This window comes from Terrapene carolina, unplaced genomic scaffold (assembly GCF_002925995.2).
Source record: "Terrapene carolina triunguis isolate 2854851 unplaced genomic scaffold, T_m_triunguis-2.0 Scaffold604, whole genome shotgun sequence".
NCBI classification, from domain to species: Eukaryota; Metazoa; Chordata; order Testudines; family Emydidae; genus Terrapene; species Terrapene triunguis.
In genome coordinates this window covers 660,681-682,034 of record NW_020664955.1, presented here as the reverse complement: position 1 = coordinate 682,034, position 21,354 = coordinate 660,681, and the positions used below count along the sequence as shown (strand labels likewise).

Genomic DNA, 21,354 nt, shown 5'->3' with positions numbered 1-21,354 from the left:
TCTGCCCTGGGGCTCCGACCACTCGCCGCCGCCCATCCAGGTTCCGGGGCCCGCTAACTCCTCCCCCGGAACAGGAACGGCGAGATCGCCTTCGGAACGCACTCAACTGTGCCACCAATGCGCATGTACGAACATCAAGAGCATGCGCGCTAACAGCAGTGAGGCCTCTGCCCTCAGCCTTTGCCAGGGAAACGAATACTGTCTTGGGGGTGCCCTAGACTGGCAGCCCAGGACCACTCAGTGTGAAGCAGGGGTGGGGACGGCTGCACGCCTCTGGACCCAGGACTGCCAATGACCCTCAGATCCAGAGGGGAGGAGGCAAACTTGCCGAAGACATGCTGCAGAACGCTGTTGCAGTGTGATGTGCCATCAGGTTGGCAAACACTGAATCCAGTGGCACTCACTAGTTGACAAAATACAGCACACAGTGGGATTAGAGTGGGGACAGAGAGCATACATTTTATTGCTTCTACCACTGACTGGTATAAAGGAGAATACCTCAGTAGCCATAAATGTACTTCTCACCACACGGTCTGATGCCACAGACTCTAGGGGTATATCCACACTGAACTAAGAGACTGGCAGCAGGGTGAGTTGATATGGGCTTGCAGGGCTCTCGCTGTGGGGCTATAAAATTGCAGTGTGGATGTTAGAGCTCGGGCTGGAGCCCAGGATCTAGGACCCACCTTCCTCACGGGATCTTAGAGCCTAAGTCCACAAGCCTGGGCCAGCTACACGTCTTTTATTGCAGTGTAGACATGCCCTAAATTGCAACTTTATGTTAGATTTTGTTTGATGGGAATCTTTAGTTGTGGGTGAAGCCACTGCCAATTGTAATCTTGGGAACTATTTGTTTAAAAGGCAAACCTGTGGCAAATTGTACAGAACCCCCAGGGCTCCACAAAAGACTCACATCTGGCCACATGCCCCATCCTGATTCTTCAAAGAGCCCAACACCCTCAACTCCAGCTGAAACCCAAATAAGAGCTTAAAAGCCATGAGATGCCATTGAGATACTGATTACAGCCAGTCCCCCACTGGGACATGGTAGGACTGAGCTCTTTTCATATTCACACTTATGTTACCAATGTAACAAGGAAAGAATCTTGCCCCAGGCACAAACTGGTGTTAAGCAGCTAGCATGGGAGACTTCCCAGAGCGCCTAACCCACCTCCAGAACCACCGTCTAGTGCAAAAGCATCTGCACCCAGCCCGCTCCAGAGTTCAGCTGAGACTGTACAAGCTCAGAACAGACTACGGGTTGAATCTCTCCATCACCAAGCCAACCCCCTGGCTGTAAACTGGAGCTCATTCCCATCTGCTCAGTAATCAGGCACTGGCTCCTAGGAAAGATACAGAGAAGTGTGCAATAAATAGTCAAGCTATGGTTTGCACTTAAAGGAAATAAAGGGCGCTCTGGAGATGCACAGCCCTCTCTGCTCACAAGTGTATCCTGCTACCACAACACCTAGCTCCGTCCTGAGGCTGGGCTGTCCCCACCACTACAGCCTGCCTCTCTCAAGATGGCGCCCAGACCGCTCCCACGTCTCGCGAGACCATGCGCTATTTATACCGCGATCTGAGCACCCCCGCCCCTTTCCGCCCGGCGGCACCCGCGGTACCCGGAGTCGGCGAGGGCCGGTCTCAAGATGAGGTGCGTGTCTGGGGGGCTCAATCCGGTGCCATCCGCCCCCAGCTGACCCCGGCGGCGGGCCCGGCTCCCGCATTAGGCAGAGGGGGGGCCCGGCGCGGCCCTCCCGGGGGAATTGGTTCCGCTCGGGGGCTGAGCCGGGGTGCGAGGGGCGGGTGGGCCCGGAGGGTCTCTGCTCCCTCCTCGGCCGGCGGCAGGGCCCCTCCGCGCTGCGGGTGGCGGGGGGTCAGGGAGGCGATGTGGGGGGCGGGAACATGCCTGGGCCCCTCCCTGTGGGGCCCCTTGGCCAGGCGGGCTGGGCCGAGACACGGGGGGTGGGTAGCGCCACTGGGTACCGTCTGCACCGGCCTGGCCCGTGCTCAGCTGGTCCCGCCAGGCTTGGGGCGGCTTGGGGGCCTCTCTGCAGGTGGATCCCGGGTAGGTCCCCCGGGGCAGAGAGCCGCCGTGTCCCTGCGCTGAGCCAGCCGGCCATGAGCGGGGCTGGGCTGGTCGGATCAAGCGGGGCCGGCTGCTGCAGAGGGAGAGAACACAGAGGGGTGTCCCGTTGTCCAGTCCCAGCTCCTGGCAGTCTGAGGTTTAGGGACACGTGGAGCATGGGCTTGAGTCCCTGACCATCTTGGCTAATAGCTGTTGATGGACTTGCTGTCCATGAACTGAGCTAATTCTTTGGTGAACCCAGCTATATTTTATAAACTCTTTATACTCTTGCTCCTAGAATGGGCCCCTCCATGGTGGGGTTAAGGCTCACTAAGGAAGAAACCTTCACTGTGGCTGCTTTTCTGGCTTCAGCGCCTCTGGGGCTGTGGAATGAAATGGGCTGAAAACAGAAATTGTTACTGTATTTAAAAATGGAGTCACCCTGCTGCGAGTGCCTGAGAGTGAAGCTGAAAGAACAATGGATCTAACTTACAATTCACCATTGTTGCTGTTCAGTTATTTTTGCACTTTTCTGGGCCTGCACAGTGAACCTGGGCATGTCAGTTTCATTTTTATCAGTGCTGCACTGGCCCCAGACTGTTGTATTTGAGTTCACATCATTACAGGGGAATGGTTCGTTTCATTCCCCCAGAATGCTGTGGGCTCAACAGCTCCCCTGGTTGGTGGGATTAAAGGTGGTTTTAGATGCTGATGTACCTGCAGTTGCAACCTGTCCAGAGTGATTCATTCAGTTGATCCTTTCAAGTGCCTGACCTGCTCTTTGTGCCTTTCACATCTACAGCAGCAAAGTTTCCCGCGACACTTTGTACGAAGCAGTGAAGGAGGTCCTGCAAGGGACTCAGGTGAAACCACGCAAGTAAGAACTCTGCTCTGCTGTGGGAAGCGCCCTTCCCCAAATGCCAACTCCATAACTGGAAATCTCTGGTGAAGGGGGTGGGGGGGGGAAGGGTTTGTGGCAGCGTCTCTATGCTCTTCTAGATGTTACTACAGCTTTTCCCATGTTTGTTGCTATTCATCTTGTTTTACTGGGTTCTTAAATTCTGACCTGGCCTGTTTCTTTTTCTGTTTATCAGGTTTACGGAAACTGTGGAGTTGCAGATCAGTCTGAAAAACTATGATCCACAGAAGGACAAGCGTTTCTCTGGCACAGTCAGGTTCGGCATTTTCTGATCCCACCCAGCCTTCAGCCTGCACCCCACTCCCTCCAGGCACTTTGAATGTACATGTGGTGAGCAGCACATTGACTGCTTGATACAGTGGCAGGAGGGTGCAGTGCTGAATTGCCCGGGTAGTTCAGACCCCCCCAGATCTCTACATGGGTGTGGCTGGACGGACCCCTACCCTGGGTCTTAAAACATGAGGGGAGGTGTGGTGAGGCTTCTGTGCTGATCCCACCGACCAATTGGAGAAGCTAGATTAGAGGCTGGTGAATGAAGAATCGCAGGTGACTGTGGTAAGGTTTCTCTGCTGTGGCTCTGTGTGCTCCCCTTAAGGTGTGTGGTGCTGGCAGTGCATAGTGACAGTATGTGGTGTCATCTTCCCTTCCTGACAGGCTCAAGTCCACCCCACGCCCTAAATTCTCAGTCTGCGTGCTGGGGGACCAGCAACACTGTGATGAGGCCAAAGCAGTTGATATCCCTCACATGGACATCGAGGCTCTGAAGAAACTCAACAAGAACAAGAAGCTAGTGAAAAAGCTGGGTGAGTAGAATTCTGAAGGGCTAGAGCTGCCAGTATACCTGTAACACATCTCTGGGGGGAAGGGTGTCACAGATAGTTAACACTCCTGCAGTGCCAAATGTGACCAGTGTGGAGTTCCCCCAGCAGCCAGACTCCTGCTCACTGCCTTGTTAGGAGGAAGTTGGCTACTAGATCTGAAGTGTGGTTGTTGGCTTGAGCATCTACTCATACTGTCTGGTCTTATCTTTTCTGGTATAACTGCATCTACACTAGGTCATTTTCTATCAAATCATAAAATCACATTCCTAACAGATATACTGGCAAAAGCCCTAGTGTAGGCTTGGCCTACCTTGTGACTTAGTTCTAGAGTCTCTGAAGAGTCTGTAAATACACGAGTCTTTGGTGTGAACGCTTTAATTCAGGGGTCAGCAACCTTTCAGAAGTGGTCTGCCAAGTCTTCATTTATTCACTCTAATTTAAGGTTTCGCGTGCCAGTAATAAATTTTAACGTTTTTAGAAGGTCTCTTTCTATAAGTCTATAATATATAACTAAACTATTGTTGTATGTAAAGTAAACATTTTAAAAACCTTATTTAAGAAGCTTCATTTAAAATTAAATTAAAATACAGAGGCCCCCGGACGGGTGGCCAGGACCCGGGCAGTGTGAGTGCCACTGAAAATCAGCTCGTGTGCCGCCTTCGGCACGCATACCATAGGTTGCCTACCCCTGCTTTAATTAGTTGCTCTTGGAGAAACTTGCAAACTGCTTCTAGTTGAGGAGGAAATCAAGCCCAGAATTAAAATGAGGAAAAAAGGCAATCACATGCATTACATTTTTTCCCCATAGCTAAGAAGTATGATGCCTTCCTGGCTTCAGAGTCTCTGATCAAACAGATTCCTCGTATCCTGGGTCCAGGTCTGAACAAAGCTGGCAAGTTCCCCTCCCTCCTCACCCACAATGAGAACATGGTGGCCAAGATGGACGAGGTCAAGTCTACTATCAAATTTCAAATGAAGAAGGTAAAAAAAAAAAAAAAAAAAAAAAGTAAACTCCAACCTCAGAAGTCAGTTACGTGGCCTGTGGGGGGTGGGATTTAATGAAGCAACTAGCTGCCTGCCATGGCATGTGGATTTCTACTCTCAGGGCTGAACTGTAGGTATCCTTCAGCTTCTTTCTTAAGATAAAGACAAAGCCAGTGATCAATATCTGGTCAGTCCCCTTCTGTGCATTTAGGGAACACAACTAGAGCATTCAGCTGCTGACCTGAGGGGAGAATGTAACTTGTCAGTAGTTGACTTTTTTTTTAAGAGAAACTGGAGGAGAGCCTGATATTGCAGAATGCTGGGGACCCTAAATGCTCACTGAAGTGGGTGGGAGTTGAGGGCGTTTGGCGTCTTGCAGGAAGAGATGCGCACCCTGTGTGATAAGCTCCTGACGCTGCAGGCATGTGGTTCGGTTTCAGTTAGCCAGGAATTAGAACAGGCTTGTACCGTATAGGTCCGTGCTTGGTAGTAGTGTACGCTTCGGGCATGAAGCCGTGTAAGGGATTTCACAGCAGCTACAGTGCAGAATTTTGACTTTCTAGACTCTTGTCCTGTCTTGATTTTGAAGAAAGGTCACTATAGGGAGCAGAATCATATTCTAAATCACAGCAGCCCTAATTCAAATGCATATTCATCTGTTGGGCACTATGGTGGTGTAAACCTGACTCATTAGTTCAGTTAACAAGTCTGTTTCTAAGGCTTAAGTACACATTTAAGTACTCTGCTAAATCAGCTCCAGCCCATCTGAAGAGAACTGTTCTTGATCGACCTTAACAGGGCACCTGCTTTAAAACAGTTTGAAAGGAAACTAAGTCATGTTTTTTTATAAGCCCTTTTTTTCTTCAGTCTGTAGTTTGGCTGTACGCTTCAGCTCAGCAAATTTGGCATCAAGGACTTGGTCTGGGTGCATGTTCTTCATTTGGTCACTAGAAAGACTTGGTGGTTGGGCAAAAAGCAAGTCAGCTCTGTATTTTACAATATGAAAAAATTAAGCAGTTGGTATAGGTGGTTGAGCTAATCTGTGCAGCATGGGTTAATGCTGGGCAGTATTTGTGGAGGCAAGGGTGTATGAGACAATATAGTAATAAATCAGGCTTGTGATTAGGCGTTAGACTTGGGTTCTGTTCCTTGGTGTGCCATTGGTTCTGAATGCCTTAGATTAGCCTCATTTTATAGATAGGGAATGATATTTACTGTCTTTGTAGAGCACTTTGAGCAGAAGATGAAACACACCTATGTACGTTGTCAGATTTTCAACAAAGTTTGCAGTGAGACATTAAGCATGCATGTTAATGTGCGTGGAAGCCAGTTGTCAAACTTAACATGCGCTCTTAAGCCTTCTAGCTACTGATATGCAAACTGGAAGAGTAGGTTTTGAGCTGTGAAACATCATTATTCAGCTCTAGAATGTCTGAATTTACAGATCTTGTATTTACTGGGTCTGTCACTTTTTAAAATGCTTGGAAATCAGGGCTCTGGAGCTGGAATGCGGAGCAGCTCTGGAGCAGTGGAGCTGCAGAATTTTGCCTGGAGCTGGAGCAGAGCCAGAGCACAGCTCCAAAGCCCTGCTTGGAATGTATACAGCAGCATTTACAGGCCACAGAAAAACAGGGGAATTTTAAACCACATTTATCCCTTAACTTTTTTTTATGTTGTGACTTAAACCCAGCCCAAGAGAGAAATTCCAAAGAGAAATCAGGCCCTTAATGTTAATTGCCTGCAAAAAGTCTGTGGTGGCTGTAGGTTTCAGCTAGTGCAGGGTGGTCTGTAACGTGACGATAGTTAGACTTTAACCCTGCTGGCTAAGTTTTTGGTCCTGCTGTCCTTGTTTAATACACGTTCCTTTCCAGTCAAGGCAGTTCCCTGCAAAGTCTACACCATTAGAGTCTAGTGACATTGCTTTCTATGTCCCCAGGTGCTCTGTCTGGCTGTGGCTGTTGGCCATGTGAAAATGACGGAGGATGAGCTAGTCTACAACATTCACCTGGCCATCAATTTCCTGGTGTCCTTGCTGAAGAAGAACTGGCAGAACGTGCGTGCATTGTACATCAAAAGCACCATGGGCAAGCCACAGCGCCTCTACTAAACTGGCAGTAATAAATGATTTGAGTACCCAGTTGCTGTCTGTCTTATCTGCTGAGTTGGATGGGAAATTGGATTAGTGTCTGTCTTTTACTGAGAGACCCACAAACAAGGGAGAATTAGCTTATTTTCTCTAAAACTGATGAGGGGGGGTGTACAGGTAACAAACTATTTAAACCATTTTTTAAATGGTCACTAGATTTCAAACAGCCCTTTAATGGATATCTAGGTCTATCCACAGAATAGCTACATGTGGTGCATGGTGGGGGAAGCTTTTAAATCTAAGCATATTCAGTGCACAAGTGCAATTAAAACCCTCCCCTTTTGGGGAAAAAAATTCCAATGAAGAGGAAGCAGGCTCTGCCTGTACCCAGACTCCCTAATCAGTACCTTCCTTTCTGAGGGTCTGGCCTGTTTTTTCAGTAGTCGGTTCTGCCCTGCTGCTGGGCTCGGTAGTTCCAGCTTTTTCACCCAGCTCTCCTTCAGCAACAGCCTCCCCTTCCTGAAATGAACTCTAACCCCAGAACTGAGCTGGGCCTGATTTATTTAGCCCCAGATTCCTTCCAGCAGCCTCTGCAAGTATTAATGTTTAATTAGAGTCAGCTGGACCACTCTCTTGTTCTAACATCCTGGGCGTGGCCACTATTTACAGCTGCTGCTTGGAGGACTGCCTTTTTTTCTACTTTGTGATGGTTTATACTGTCACATCGGGTCATGGCTAATGCTAGGGCTTTGAGGATAGTGAGGGGCAGATCAGCAATGGGAAATGAGAGAGGGGGCTGAGGAATGAGTGATAGGAAATGTAGGATGAGAAGAGGGTGAGGGGAGCTAGGCACATTAAGCAGCAGTGTTAGAGAGGATTAAGAATGGAAACAAGGTTTGGGTATTGGAAGGGATTAAGAATTGGAGTGCAGGAGGTTGGAGCACCAACCTGAGCTGCCCCATGCACATACCAGTCACCAACATCTCATGGACAGCAGAGAACTCCCAGCTGCTATGGAAGCAGAGATGGACAAAAACTAAGCCTTGAAGAAGAATCCTGTGCTAGCAGTGGGGATGGGACTAGATTTCAATGGGGCTCCTCATGGGGGTAAAGGTACTTTAGGTGTGTTTGCAGTATTGGCGCTTTAGTCTGACTGAAAGTCAATGGGATTTAGGTGCTTTTGAAACTTCTCCAATCTCTGAAAGAAAACAATCTCAGGTCCCACTGTTAGAAATCTTCAAAATAAGTAGCAGAACCAATTTCTAAAAGATCAACACAACACCAAGAAATTCAATTTAATAATTAAAAAGACAATACAAAATGCAAACATTTCTTTTTACAAAGTTCAGATACAATTTTTTTAATCAAGTGCAAATAACTTTATGAACTACATCTTTTTTTAATCACTCAATCATCATTTTGTGGGAGATGCTAAATTGTGGCCCACTGCAAAAGATATATAAATATTCCAATTTTTTTTGCCTTTTTTTTAAACCAACCCTTTGTTTACTATGTTGAAACATTCAGTACATCAGAAAGTGGGTGATGGAGTTTTCAGCCTTTCAAACATTTTCTTGCCTTGGGGCAGGGCCAGATGTAGCACAAGGAACTGAAGCAGGGTTTGATGGTGTACATAACATCTGGTAAGATCTTCCTCATAGTCCCCCCCAAGGATTGTCTGAAGGAAACACCAGTCAGTGGCATGTTCTATGAATCAGGCCTCCAAAACTATGTTTCTGTCCATCCTAACAGCTGGCTGCATAATACAGTCAAGATTTCCCATTGCAGTAAATGTATTTAAGTGACTAGTTAACATAGCAGGCTGTAGATTATGGAGGAAATAATTATTTACCTGTGGTAGTAAGTCACACCTAGATAGTCTGAACCTGCAATCGCTTCAAGGGAGTAGTGCCATGCCTACAAAATGCTTACTAGTGTATAGCTTATTAGTGAACAGACTAAATGAAGCCATTAAGGGCTGGTAACCAAAGAACATATTACGATTTTTACAGGATGAGGGCTGTAGGCTTCAACAGGACTGCTGTCAAAGGACTGTTTGTGGCACTAAGGCTGCAAAATCAGGCCCTCAGATTATGCAAACACAAATTTATTAAAAGGCCAAGAATTTCCAATGAGGACTCAACTTCTATCACCTCGAGGCCTGATTTTCAGAGGGAGGGTGCACAGCCCTGTGTGAAAATCAGGGCACTTTTAAGGCATCCCAGGAATCACCCAAGATCACACGTCACTTTTGAAAATCTTGTCCAAAAGGAGCCTAAATAACATGTCCCCAGATGCTGTTTCCATGTTTCCCTTCGTAGGGCCAGTGAAGCCAGAGCAATTGGTTTCACATGGTTACGTGTTGCTGTGTTTGGGGTCAGACTGCTGCAGTCTCATTTTGAAATGTAAGAGGCTCCATGGTTTTAAATAGCCCTAGAAACACTTCTATATACATCAGGTTTGGGGATTTATTTTTTTAAACCATACCTGAAATTTGGCCTTTAGACTTGATCATGTCCCTTTAAACACCTACATACTCTAGGCACTGCTGCATGCATTCTGAACCCCCAAAATAGATCTTGTGCCTTTTCCATTGGGGAGTCTGCTGCAGATACCAGTGATGTGGCAGGCATCTCAGTCCACAGGTGTCCAACTTATAAGAGGACTCGGGGCAAATACACAGATGGCATGAAAAAGCACAACCCCTCATGAGAGATGCAGTCAGGATGAAGGGGACAGAATTGAGCATCGCTCAGCCGAGTGGTGGGATGATACAATACAGCGAATGAATTCCTGGGGGCAGCAGCAGAACAAAGCTGTATAGCCAGACATTGGGGGGAGGGGGGGGAAAGAAAATATGGGATATCAGCTATCATCTGCTCAAGAGAGAACCCAGCTCCCTGTCCCTTCTATCTGCTAACAGCCATGAGAGTGTGTTGGGTAATAAATAATCAGCTGGTGGTGGTGCCTCCAAAGGGCTATGTGTTGGGTGTTCAAGAAGGAACTGTTCCTGCCCCGAGTTGCTCACAGTCAAAGGAGACAGAGACTGCTGGAAGTGGAGAACAACAAATAGGAAACCTGTATACAAGTCAACTGGATTCACCACATGGCAGAAGTGGGTCTTTAAAGATAGACTTAAATGTGGACAGGATGTGGTCACTGAGATTGCACCGGGCATAGGGGGCTGCCCGGAAGAAGGCACAAAGGTGACTGTGCTAGAGGCTGACAACCGGGCGGGAATAGTGGTGGAGTGGAGGTTGGGGGGCAACATGAAGCCAGACAAGGGAGGATAAGAAGGAAGAGGCAGAGTTAGGTACCACCGCGGACAAAGGTGACGTGATTGCGGATGGAGATCCAGCAAAGTGGTGCAATCTGCATGTTGCACGGTGGTGCGCATGGACACGGGAGACCAGAGGAAGAGTCTAATAAGGGCCTGACAGAGATCTGGCTGCGGAGATGGCCGGTAAAGAACAGCTCTTAGGTTCACAAGGAAGGAGTGGCAGGATTTGGAAATGGCCTGGGTGCCTGGGGCAAGGGAGAGTGAGGAGCCAGACAGCATCTCAAGGTTGAAAGAAGGAGAAGTGCTAATGGGAGAGAAGTTTTGGCTACATTCAGTTTTAGCTGATGAGACATCAGATGAGATGTGGGGCTATGGCAGAGATGGAGATTGGCAAGACATCAATAGACAGGTGATACTTGCAGCCATTAAAGCCCAATCGAGATCAAAGGGAGCAGCAGGAGCTCAGCTGGCCTAAGGTGTCTCACGTTGGGTTCCCAAATGGACGCTCCCAAGGTCAGTGGCCACTTTTGAAAACGCTGGCTTAAATATTAGTATTTTTCATGGAGGCAACTGCTGGAGTTGGCCCCTGGAAGCTCTGTGATTGTATATGGAAGGGGAGCTGGCCACAAGACAACCTCCCTAGTGAGATGTGGCCTGCACTGTGACTAAGTTTGAGAACCCCTGCAGGAGGCAGCAGATTTTCAAAAGCACCTAAGGGATTTAGAAGCACATTTCATTGGACGCCAATAGCACTTGTGCATCTCCCCCAAAGACATGGTGACTTTTCAAGGTTGAATTAACTAAGGGTCTGATGGAGCTTTGGCCATTAGGTTCCCCAAGCGGTTTAATACAACAATGTCCCAGCAAAATGGGCAGTCATGGGAACATGCACTGAGTTTCTCTGCACCTCATTCGTCGATTCCTAATTCATACAGAACTCCCACAAAAGTCAATGGGAATTTTGCCTCCAGGATCAGGCTCAATATCCTGCCCTGCTTCTTCCAACTCTTTGGGAAATGGAAACAGATTAGCTGGTTTCTTCATGAAAATATAAACAAGCACTTGTATAAAGCAGGCAATAGCTAAAGCTGGTGAGATCAGCCCCAGGGGCTGCTTACAAACCAAACTGAAGTTCACTGAGACACAGGAGATGAGTGTGAAGGGAAGCCTGTCTGGAGCCTCATTCTTCCCCTCATGCTGTTTTTATGATGATGTAACTCCATTAACTTCAGTGGAGTTACTCCTGATTTACACTGCGGTGAACGAGAGGAGAATCAGGCTGTTCATGCCTGGAGACCTACTGACGACAAGATAAGCCTCCATATTACTGCAGCTAACGGAGAGGATTTGTTAGCCCGAATGACAGAAGTTTGAGAGTCTTTAGCATTCCGGGTTCTAGAATTCATGCTGCAGAGCAAAGGAGTGTAACCGGCAACTGAGTGTAAACTGGTAACTCTGCATCCAATAGCAGAGACCTAGCACAAACTGACCACACTGGAGACACTTGTGGATGAGAAAAGATCTTGTGCTTTCCAGTCATCAGGGAAAGATTCAACTGATTTAAGGGGGAGGACGGAATAAAAGCGTCAATGATAAAAGGAACATCAAGTGGATTTGCCTTATTAGGGACCAATATCAGAAGAAAAGATTCCAAAGTCTGAAAACGTCATCACGTTTGGGTCACTGTTAATTGAAGCCTTGGTTTGTTTTTGTTTGTTACAAACACACATTCTCATTTCTTAGGCAGGTATAAATATTGTAGTTTCTAGTAGAAAAAACTTCCCTCTAAATAATATAAAGAAGACTCAAATGATTGCACTTAATACATATGAAAAAGGTAGAAAGGACGATATCCTAGTGCACAAACATTTACTCCTGCTCTTCACATCGCTTGCTTTTCTGTCGACGAGTTACTCTTTGGCAGAGCTGGTAAGAGAGTCTGGTCTCTTGGCACAAGTGTCCATGGGGGAAAAAAATGAATCCAACTGAAAGGCTTCTCGTTCATTACCTTTTTTCTCCCATTCATCCATTGTTCTACAAGAACGCGGCTTGGCCATGCTTTCTTCAAGTGCAGAGAGACCAACCCAGCTCCCTGGAGAGATGCAGATCTCCCTTCCGCCCACTGGAACTGCCATTTGCTGTGATGCTTTTCAGCGTTGTCTTTTTTTTTTTTTTTTTTTAAGTATTCTTTTTTAACAAAAAAGTATATTTTTTTCCCGATCCCCCCTGCAAAGCTGTGTTGATATATATATATTTTTAAACCACAACACTGCGATAAATAAGGCATTACCTTCCACATTCAGGGCTTCCTTTGCGCTCAGTTCTTTGAGAAACAGCCCCTTCTGGCTGCAGCAACTTTCCTTTGCTTTGGCAGCTGGAGAAAGCCCCACAGCAGGAACAAAAATACCAAACTATATCCCAGGAGTGCAGGCTCTGTAGGTGTGTTTATGGCGCCTAGGAACAGAGACAGATTTGTACGCAGATGTGTAGTAATCAAGGGCTATCCAAAGGGCCAAAAAGGCAACCAGAGTGGCTACACTTAAGTTGCATAAAACAGAACAGGTCGCAGCTGCCTTGGCATGTAGAGGCCACTTGGGCTGAGAAGGAGCATCCCCATCTGGGACTGGTAATCGTTATGGGCTGCACCTCCGTAGTAAAACAGAGCATGGGATGCCTTGAGATTACAGACCGCCCCTGCTGGAGACAAAGTCAGCGCTGAGATGAGTTTGAAGAAAGCCAAGGAGAAATTGTTTAGAGTCGTCTGCATAGTGAGAGTTGGGGATTCTGTTTGTTTAAAAAGCTGTTTAGGAAAAAAACCCAAAAACCATCAAATAAGAGCAAAAGAAAGTTTCCTTGGCCGGAGGGCAGCCCATGGGGCGGGTGGAAATGCCTGGGGGCTATTTGTAAGGCCTGAGGAAGCTGGAGACTTTGGAGCGGAGGAGTTTGATGAAAGAGCGCGGTAACATCTCCTTGTGTTTCTCTGTGTACTTGAAGTAGTTCTGTGGATGAGCCAGCACGTCGAAGAAAGCCTTCATCAGCTTCTTGTCCTTCAGGGGAAACAAAGCAAAGTCACATCACCTCCAGGTAAAAGCTAGTTCTCACAATTAAAGCACAATGGATGTGGTCTGACTGATGGTTGGTCTAAAAGATCATACTTTGTGTTCTTATTGCATGGATCCAACGAGCTCAAATGCTTTAATTTACAGATGGGGAAACTGAGGAACAAAGCATCTAAACGCCTTGCCACAAGGGCACAGAGGGGATCAGTGGCAGGGTTGAGAATGGAACCCAGATCTCCTGACTCAGAGTCCCTTGCTCTAGCTCAGGGGTAGGCAACCTATGGTATGCGTGCCGAAGGCGGCACACGAGCTGATTTTCAGTGGCACTCACACTGCCCGGGTCCTGGCCACCGGTCTGGGGGGCTCTGCATTTTAATTTAATTTTAAATGAAGCTTCTGAAACATTTTAAAAACCTTATTTACTTTACATACAACAATAGTTTAGTTATATATTATAGACTTATAGAAAGAGTTCGTCTAAAAACGTTAAAATGTATTACTGGCACGCGAAACCTTAAATTAGAGTGAATAAATGAAGACTCGGCACACCACTTCTGAAAGGTTGCCGACCCCTGCGGTAGCTACTAGACAAGGCTGCCTCAGTCAATTTTAACTAGACTCGAAGAATGCAAGCAAGCAGCTCCACAGTAAAACAAGCAACAGAGAGACTCCAAAGAGTGTATGTGGGAGAACTAGACAGAGTGATGGGCACGCGATGAGCTACAGGACCACGAGGTTAAGCCATTGTATTTCAGTAGGTGAATTCTAATCCTGGGCTCCATATTGTGGCTCCAGGACACACCTGTGAATACTGGGAGTGCGTTAAGGACGTCAGGACGGGGCAGCACTAGGAGGAGTACCCATTGTACAGACAGGTAACACAAAGGGGAAGTGACTCGCCTGGAAAGTTAGTGGTAGAGCTGGGAACAGAACCCAGGAGTCCCGATTCCCAGTCCCGCTCACAGATGGTCTCACCTTTAATATTTCCTGATGGTTTTCAGAGGCGTACAGCCTGCCATCCCGGACAATATCCTCCACTAGCTGTTCATAATCCTCTGCAATGCCAAGCGAGAAAGGCAGTCAGGGGGAAAGCAGGTGGCACGAGCGCTCAGCTAATTCAGCGACAGGATGCTATTGTAAGGGTGGAATTCTGGGCTCCAGAAAGTAGCTAAATTGTACTCCGCCATGAGCTGAAAAGCTTCACTCCACAACTTATTGTCTCCCACATACCTGGAGCCCCAAAAGCTGGGGTGGTCCCCCCCCCACCCATGCAGAAGGCAGATGTTGCCAATCACTGTACTCAGGTGTTTCAAGAAACTAATAGATCAGGCAAGACACTTTACACTTGGGTTAGTTTAGAATGCCCCAGACAGGTGTATAGCAGTGTTGAGGAAACTCTGAGGCCAGGAAAGCCTTACGAGGCAGGACATTAGGTTATGAGTTCAGCCTGAGGCCCAGGGACTAGCTGCAGAACTGAGCACAGGGCAGATGCAGGAGGGTGGAGTGCAGGTGGGGCCAGGGTGAGGCAGTTAATCATCCAGAAAGGTACAAAACCATCTGGGAGAGAAGAGGGAAAGCCCACCCGGATTGGGAGAGAAGGGGCAGATTTACTTGGCACTTTACAAATATTTATGGTATTAATGATCATCTACTCACTGGTCACTTCTTAAGTCTCATTTCTAACCCCTTAGTTCCTTTCACTGTGTCTAGACAAGTACTGTACACTGGCAGCAAACTTCCTGACGTGTGTACCGTATTCCCTTCTAAGCTGGGTTGATAGCCCTGCCTATTAAGATTGCCTGAGACTTCCCATTGTAAGACCCTGTTTTCAATTGCTGATAACTTTGCCATGCTAAGCGTCTGGACTGAAATTTCCCATGCCAGGTGTCTGTCTCAGGCTGAACTGTTTTGGAAAAATTTTTAGCCCAAAGAGTTCAGCCACCGCGTGTAAGAACAAAATTAGGGAAAATATATTGTTTTGCCCATTTAAAAAAAATCTGGCAACCTTTTCTTTGAAAAGCTTTAGTGCCCTGGTGCTTTGGAGCAGGGACTTGAAATTTGGCAGGAGGGTGGCACTGTCACCTTTCGTCATCCCAAATTTGGCCAAATTACACCTGGCAGCTTGCACATGCTTCGTACAGACTTCTTTGTTTTTAGCAGCTAAATTTCCCAAAGATCCCGGGCACACTGAGCATGCTCCTGCCTAGGGCTGAGCAGGACTTGCCCTGCAATGCCGCTCTGGGCTGCTGCAGAGTCTGCTGAGTCTGGGGCCGGGCACCTGAACGGAGAGCAGGGAGACTGTCGCTTCTGAGCTTTCAATGACCCCCTGCTGGGCCCAGGTACTTGTGGAAAAAATAGCAGATGATCATGTAATGAAAGACGATCAAATATCCGTGTTAGTCTGTATCCACAAAAACAACGTGGAGTCTGGTGGCACCTTAAAGACTAACAGATTTATTTGGGCACAAGCACCCACGAAAGCATATGCCCAAATAAATCTGTTAGTCTTTAAGGTGCCACCAGACTCCTCATTGTTTTTAAAGACTGTATCGTAATGCATAGGCACAAGGGGCTGGGTTAAGGTTGCACACACAAGCTTAATTCTGGCATTTCCTAACTTGTGAGTGCTTGACTTTGCCACCTTAACATTGGCCTTTTGTGTGTGTAATATCATCTATGGAATTCCAATCTCTTTACAATGCTCAGTTTGAGATTTCCAAGACCACCAGGCGTCTGAGTCCTGCAGGCCGAGCATGTACACTGCAGTCCTACCCCTGCTCTTGCTATGCCCTCACATGCGCCATCTGTCCTGCGCGCCCCCACTTACCGTCGTAGGTGACGTAGGGGATCTGGAAGCCCCTGGCGCTGTTGGCCTCGCTGGTTTTGAAGTTGATCCACAGCTTGCGGGACCTGGCGGTGAAGGCTATGGGCCTCTCGTACGTCTGGCACGTCTCATAGGTTGTGATGGAGGAGGGGGAGGCTGCGGAGGAGGACACCACAGGACCAGGTGTTGCCTGGAATCATTCAGCCACACAAACACCCAGGTCCAGACATCTTTTTGTTTGTTTCAATATTGTGGGCGGGGGTCTCCTTGCCGAAGGGCCGTGTTATGAGAAAATAGGAGCTGACTGTAGGGCTCCGGTTCTACTCCTTACTCCAGGGGCCACCTTCCTCCTCCACCATTCAGTAGGGGTACCGAGGCACCTGAGTGCAACATTTTCAGAGGTGGGCACAGATTGTGGATGGCCAGCATTGGTCACCCAGGGGCCCGATGTTCAGAGGTGCTGAGCACCACGGAGTTCAATTAATTCTATGGCCACCTTTGCAAACGTGGAGCCGGGGCCCCTTCGCCCGACGGGACTGAGTGATGAGATTCTGATGTGGCGTCAGCATTGGGTGATGCAGCACAACAGCGTCATATGGAAACACTGCGCCTGGGGACTAGGTTGGCAAAGCAACAGGAACTGCTTCCAAGCCTCATAGCACCCCAGGGACTGTTCCCGCAGGGCACAAGATGGCGTCACTATAATCAGGGCAACACTTGGGAAGACATCTAGATGGAGACGAATCTGCAGCTGGGCAGAGTGGTTTCATCTCCTTGCCTGGGGCCAGGTGCCATGAGTGATGCACCACCAGGAGCCTTTACTGATGGGCATGCACCCAGCTCTGCAGGGAAGACAGCCCCAGGTAGTGAGGTATGTGGGGTGGATCCACTCCCCACAAACCCCACTCCCCGTAGTAGTTACCCACCCACAGCCCAAGGATGCAGACTTCCCCATTAGGCTGAGTGCATCAAACTTGGCCTACTTGGGACCAAGCCAGGGGTGAAGGCAGCTCTTTAGGGATGCATCGAGTTCACCTGCAGCGCTGTCACCCTCTCCTCCACACACGCCTGCTCCATCACGTACTGGGCTCCGCTGCTCCCAGAGGTGTCCGCAGACCAGACAGCCTGGGTGGTGGGGGAGGGGGGCTCTCACAGGATTACCCAGCACCCCCATTGCCCAGCATGGCCACACCACAGCAATCGGTTACCTACAGTTTTTCCGCATGACCAAGACATCCCCGCACTCGTCCTCGGATGGTAGGAAGATCTCCGGGACCACGATGAGGATCTTGCGTTTTGGGGGGGGGTTGATGTTCCAGGTGCACTCAATGTTGGCGGGGTAGTTGCCGGGGTAGTTGGGAGACTCGATGTAGCCAGTATATTCACCCAGCTCCCCTCCGCACTGGCGGTCTGCAAGGCAACAAGGACTAGTGGTCACTGGGAATTAGTTCCACTAGAGAATACGCTTCTCTGACATGGGGGCACTAGGCAATGATCAGCGGGCAGAAAAATTGGATCAGGCTATCCTGGATGTTCCAATCCTCTATGCACCGGGTTATCTGTGCCTACAGATGCACCTATGGTCACATCTATTAATGTGTGCATGTGACTGCGTGCATGGTTAGATGCAGCTGTCTGTGCACGTGATTGGGGGTGCATAAAGGGAAACAGCAAGAGGAGGTGGCCTTCTGCCAGGGCCAGGACTCAGACAGGGCCCTCTGGCTGGACATCATGCTAACAGGAAAACACAGCGACTGGCAGAGATTGTGTTGCACATGCGACATATGGACACAGCACCCGGGCTGCCTGAAGTGCGTACTTTTACACTGGGACACGGACGTGGAGCCGTCGAAATCCGTGGTGGTGTTGCCGGGACAGGTGATGCAGTAATTCTGGCGGAAGTCTGGTTGGTAGGTGCCCACGGCACAGCGGATGCAGCGGTGGACGCTGGTATTGTAGTAATGACCCGGGGAGCACTGAACTATGGTGAGAGGGGAGAGGAAAACGTACGGTCAGTGATCAGGTAAGGAGGCATCAGCTCACTGAGTCACTCCCAGCTGTCTAGGAGCCACAGCTCTCCTAGCTTCGCCAATCAGACGTTTTATTAAGCAGACATGAGTGATCAGAGCAGCCGGCTCCTGGTTCCCATTCCCAGCTCTGCTACTCCTTGGAGAGAGGTGAGTATTTTCCCTGCTTTACAGCTGGGGAAACATGGCCACAGAGAAGTTAGGTGACCTGCCCAGGATCAAGCAGCAAGTCAGTGGCAGAGCTGGGAGTAGAACCCAGGAGTTCCGATTCCCAGCTCCTACTCACACTTCCTGGAAGCTGTGTGCAAAGAGACTTTTTTTTTTTTTAAGTGACAGAGGTATTCCCATGTGAACTTTGGGGAAAGCATATTCAAGGCTCCTTTAAGGTGTTAATTTAGGCTGCTGTGACCTTCCTGTTTAGGATGGTTATTCTCTCTCTCTCTCTCTCTCCCCCCTCGGGGCAGCGACATGGATTTTGCATTAACTTCAACGATCCCCACACTTTGCAGCCCTTTAATAAGAGGAGAAATTGCATCCACATCATCATGCACTGCTAACTGCAAAACTCGGCAGACCAGATTTCCTTGTAATAAAGCTTAGCCTAAAAATAAGCATCCAATTATTACACTGTTATTATTAACCCTAATAAACACCAAGACCCCACATAGCTTCGTAACAGCAACACTGCGGAGTCCGAGTCCATTACTGGACAGTGCTGGAGTGCTCCTTTTGTAAGAGTATTTCTGGGGTACTAAATGCATCTGCGCAGCGTTACAACAGCCCTGCGAACATGCCTCCAATTCTCGTTCACTTTGGCAGCGTTATTTAAAGGGTGGGCAGATGGATTTTGTGCCTGGGCTGGTGGATTCGTACCGCCATCGTGCAAGGTGGCTCAACGAGCACGTAGCTTCTCAAGGAGATTGCAGTCTAACAGGAGAGCGGGGCAAATGGGACAGGGCGGGTGAGCGGATACCGCTGGGAAGGTGGGGGCGTAGATCGAAGCCAAGAGTTTTGGTGAAGGATGTGCAGGGCAAAAGGGAGCAGCGACGCAAGGGTGGGATTGGCCCCCCACTAGGCACTTGGCAAAATGAAAGCTTCCCGCCTCGCCGCCCACGTCGCTGTTGTGACGGGCCTGGGGAGCCGAAGAGGCAGAGGTGGGTTTGCGGGATGTAACGATAATGAAGCAGGCTCAGTCCTGGGAACTCAGGCCCCCAACCTCCCCTGGAGCTGCCCCGCCACTCTGATCTCCCCTGGCTGTTCCCCTCCCAGATGCCGACGGAGCTGCTGGCTTGGATGTACCTTTGGTATCGCAGTCCTGGAAGGAGAAGGCTCCCTCGTGTTTGGTGGTCAGCCCCCCACCGCAAGGGAAGCACAGAGCTCGCCCAGCTTCAGGCTGGTAGGCGCCCCGGGGACACGGCTGGCAGGGTATGAAGCCGTCCACTGAGTGATGGCCAGGGGGACACTGACCTAAGGCCCATTCGGAAATAAAAGAGAGATGTGGGTCAGTCATGCAATAATGCAGCCTCCTTGTGCCCTGAGCTCCACTGCATGTCACTGGTGCTGAACCCCAGACAGGGGGAGCCACAGGCAGTTCTGGCTCCTCCTCAGATCCGTGGGGCAGCCCCACTGGTTGCAGGCACCTTGCAGCAGCCTGGAAATTACCACCTTGTTGCCGTGTGACCCCCTGGTGACAGCTGCAGGTGGCTCAGAACCATTCAGCCCGATCTTTATTATTTACTGCAGCAGTCCCGAGGAGCCCCAGTCGTGGGTCTGGACCCCATTGTGCTAGGCGCTGTACAAACAGGACAAAGAGATGGTCTCTGTCCCCTTCTCTCCTGAACTCTGGAGGCTCTGATAAAATGGAGTGGATCTGATTCCCCCATGGTTCTGCACTTACAACCCCCCACCCCCTTTGGCTCATGACTGGGATGCATCCAAGTTTACCCTGCAGGAAGAACAGCCAAAAGCGGCAGCCCCCTGCAGTCATGCCGCCACACCTGCATCCTTACTGGGCGCTTGTGCTTCCCTCTTGTGTTTCTCGCCCATCCTGTTCTGAATGGAGAGTCGAGGGACAGCTCCAAGGGCCTGTCTGTGGCCAGGCAATGCAAGGAGCGCTGGTGTGGAACCCCTGGAGCTGTTTCATGCCTGACGCCGGGCCTTGAACAAGCCGGGGATGAGGTCTACAATGGTTTCTCTGCAGCGCAGAATAGAAGCCGCACACTGCACTGGTTCTGCTGGTGCTCCTAACCCCATCCCACAATGCCAAGCCCACCCAAAGGCCCTTGCCGGGCCCTATGGGAAAGGTAGTCAAGAACGGCAGAATGCCGCAGCTGTAAGGTGCCTCTTGGTTCCTCGGCCAGCCTCTCTGAGGTCACAAACAGCAACCGATCGACCCTGCACCATACCTGCACAGGTGGTTATGTTTGTTGCTCCAGCCGGGCCATACGCATCGCTTCCAGGGCAAAGGTCACAAGAGAGCTGGCCTTCTTTCTCCTGGTAGGTCCCTGGGGGGCAAGGGACACACTGCTCCATCTGACCGTGGTAATACATTCCCTGCAGGCAGCTAACTAAGAGAGAGGCAGAGCCGTTAGGGACACATGTAGCGAGAACCCCCACCAAGCTATCCCCTAATATGCCTTATTCTGGCTGCAGATGAGAGGCCCTCGGGGTCCCCAGCTCCTAATATTGACAAGTCAGTGCCTCTAAAGGGAGAACACATGGTAACTTCATCTATTGCCCGTCAGCACGTGGAGCACTGGTGCTGGCAGCGCTGGTGCTTGGGAGTTGTAATTCAGCACTAGGGGCCTACAGCTTAATGTGCAACTGGCCCCAGGCCCCCAGCCCCCCGGCTGTTCCCTTACCACACTTGGATCCTAGCCTTTGCTGCCCCGGCCCACAGCTCTCCTGCCTTTCCGGGGACATGCTCAGCTTCCGCGCCACCTCGTAATCCATGCCCGCGAAGCGGATCAGGAATCGCTCCTGGTTTATGGACTTCTTCAGGGCCTTGATTGCAGACTTCAGCTTCTTCTCCACCCTCTGCCGCAGGCAGTTAATATTGCAGCTGGCTAGAGGTCAGAGACGGGGGAGGGGGTAGACTATCAGGGTGAGCAAAGGAAAAGCAGATGACCTCCTAGACTGCTCCTCCCCATCCCTGCAGGGGCTAGTGGTGTGATTCCCCACCAATCTTTTATCAGGTGTGAGTGGGGTGGCAGGGACCGGGGGGGGGGGGGGGGGGGGGAACTCAAGCAGCAAAGGGGTATCTTCAGCTGGATTAGGGGGTTCCTCC

The 21,354-nt window shown here is 49.6% G+C and overlaps 2 protein-coding genes across 2 annotated transcripts in view; one reads left to right on the top strand and one right to left on the bottom strand.

Annotated features, from left to right (window-relative positions):
* Positions 1 to 1,586: 1,586 nt before the first annotated feature.
* Positions 1,587 to 6,929, top strand: RPL10A (ribosomal protein L10a). The gene is made up of 6 exons (XM_026659184.2): positions 1,587 to 1,654; positions 2,871 to 2,945; positions 3,163 to 3,243; positions 3,642 to 3,790; positions 4,617 to 4,789; positions 6,729 to 6,929. Exons 1-6 carry the CDS (start codon positions 1,650 to 1,652, stop codon positions 6,897 to 6,899), a joined length of 654 nt encoding a protein of 217 aa, XP_026514969.1. The 5' UTR covers positions 1,587 to 1,649; the 3' UTR covers positions 6,900 to 6,929.
* A 2,954-nt stretch (positions 6,930 to 9,883) lies between these two features.
* Positions 9,884 to 21,354, bottom strand: part of SCUBE3 (signal peptide, CUB domain and EGF like domain containing 3) — a 90,494-nt gene continuing 79,023 nt past the window's right edge. Inside the window, exons 16-23 of the mRNA XM_024200229.3 lie at positions 20,930 to 21,133; positions 20,474 to 20,635; positions 19,368 to 19,535; positions 17,861 to 18,022; positions 17,254 to 17,451; positions 16,045 to 16,197; positions 14,193 to 14,272; positions 9,884 to 13,205 (exon numbers count right to left, since the gene is read on the bottom strand). Of these exons, the coding sequence (XP_024055997.1) occupies positions 13,056 to 13,205; positions 14,193 to 14,272; positions 16,045 to 16,197; positions 17,254 to 17,451; positions 17,861 to 18,022; positions 19,368 to 19,535; positions 20,474 to 20,635; positions 20,930 to 21,133 (1,277 nt within the window). The 3' untranslated portion in view covers positions 9,884 to 13,055. The remainder of the gene's footprint in view (positions 13,206 to 14,192; positions 14,273 to 16,044; positions 16,198 to 17,253; positions 17,452 to 17,860; positions 18,023 to 19,367; positions 19,536 to 20,473; positions 20,636 to 20,929; positions 21,134 to 21,354) is intronic.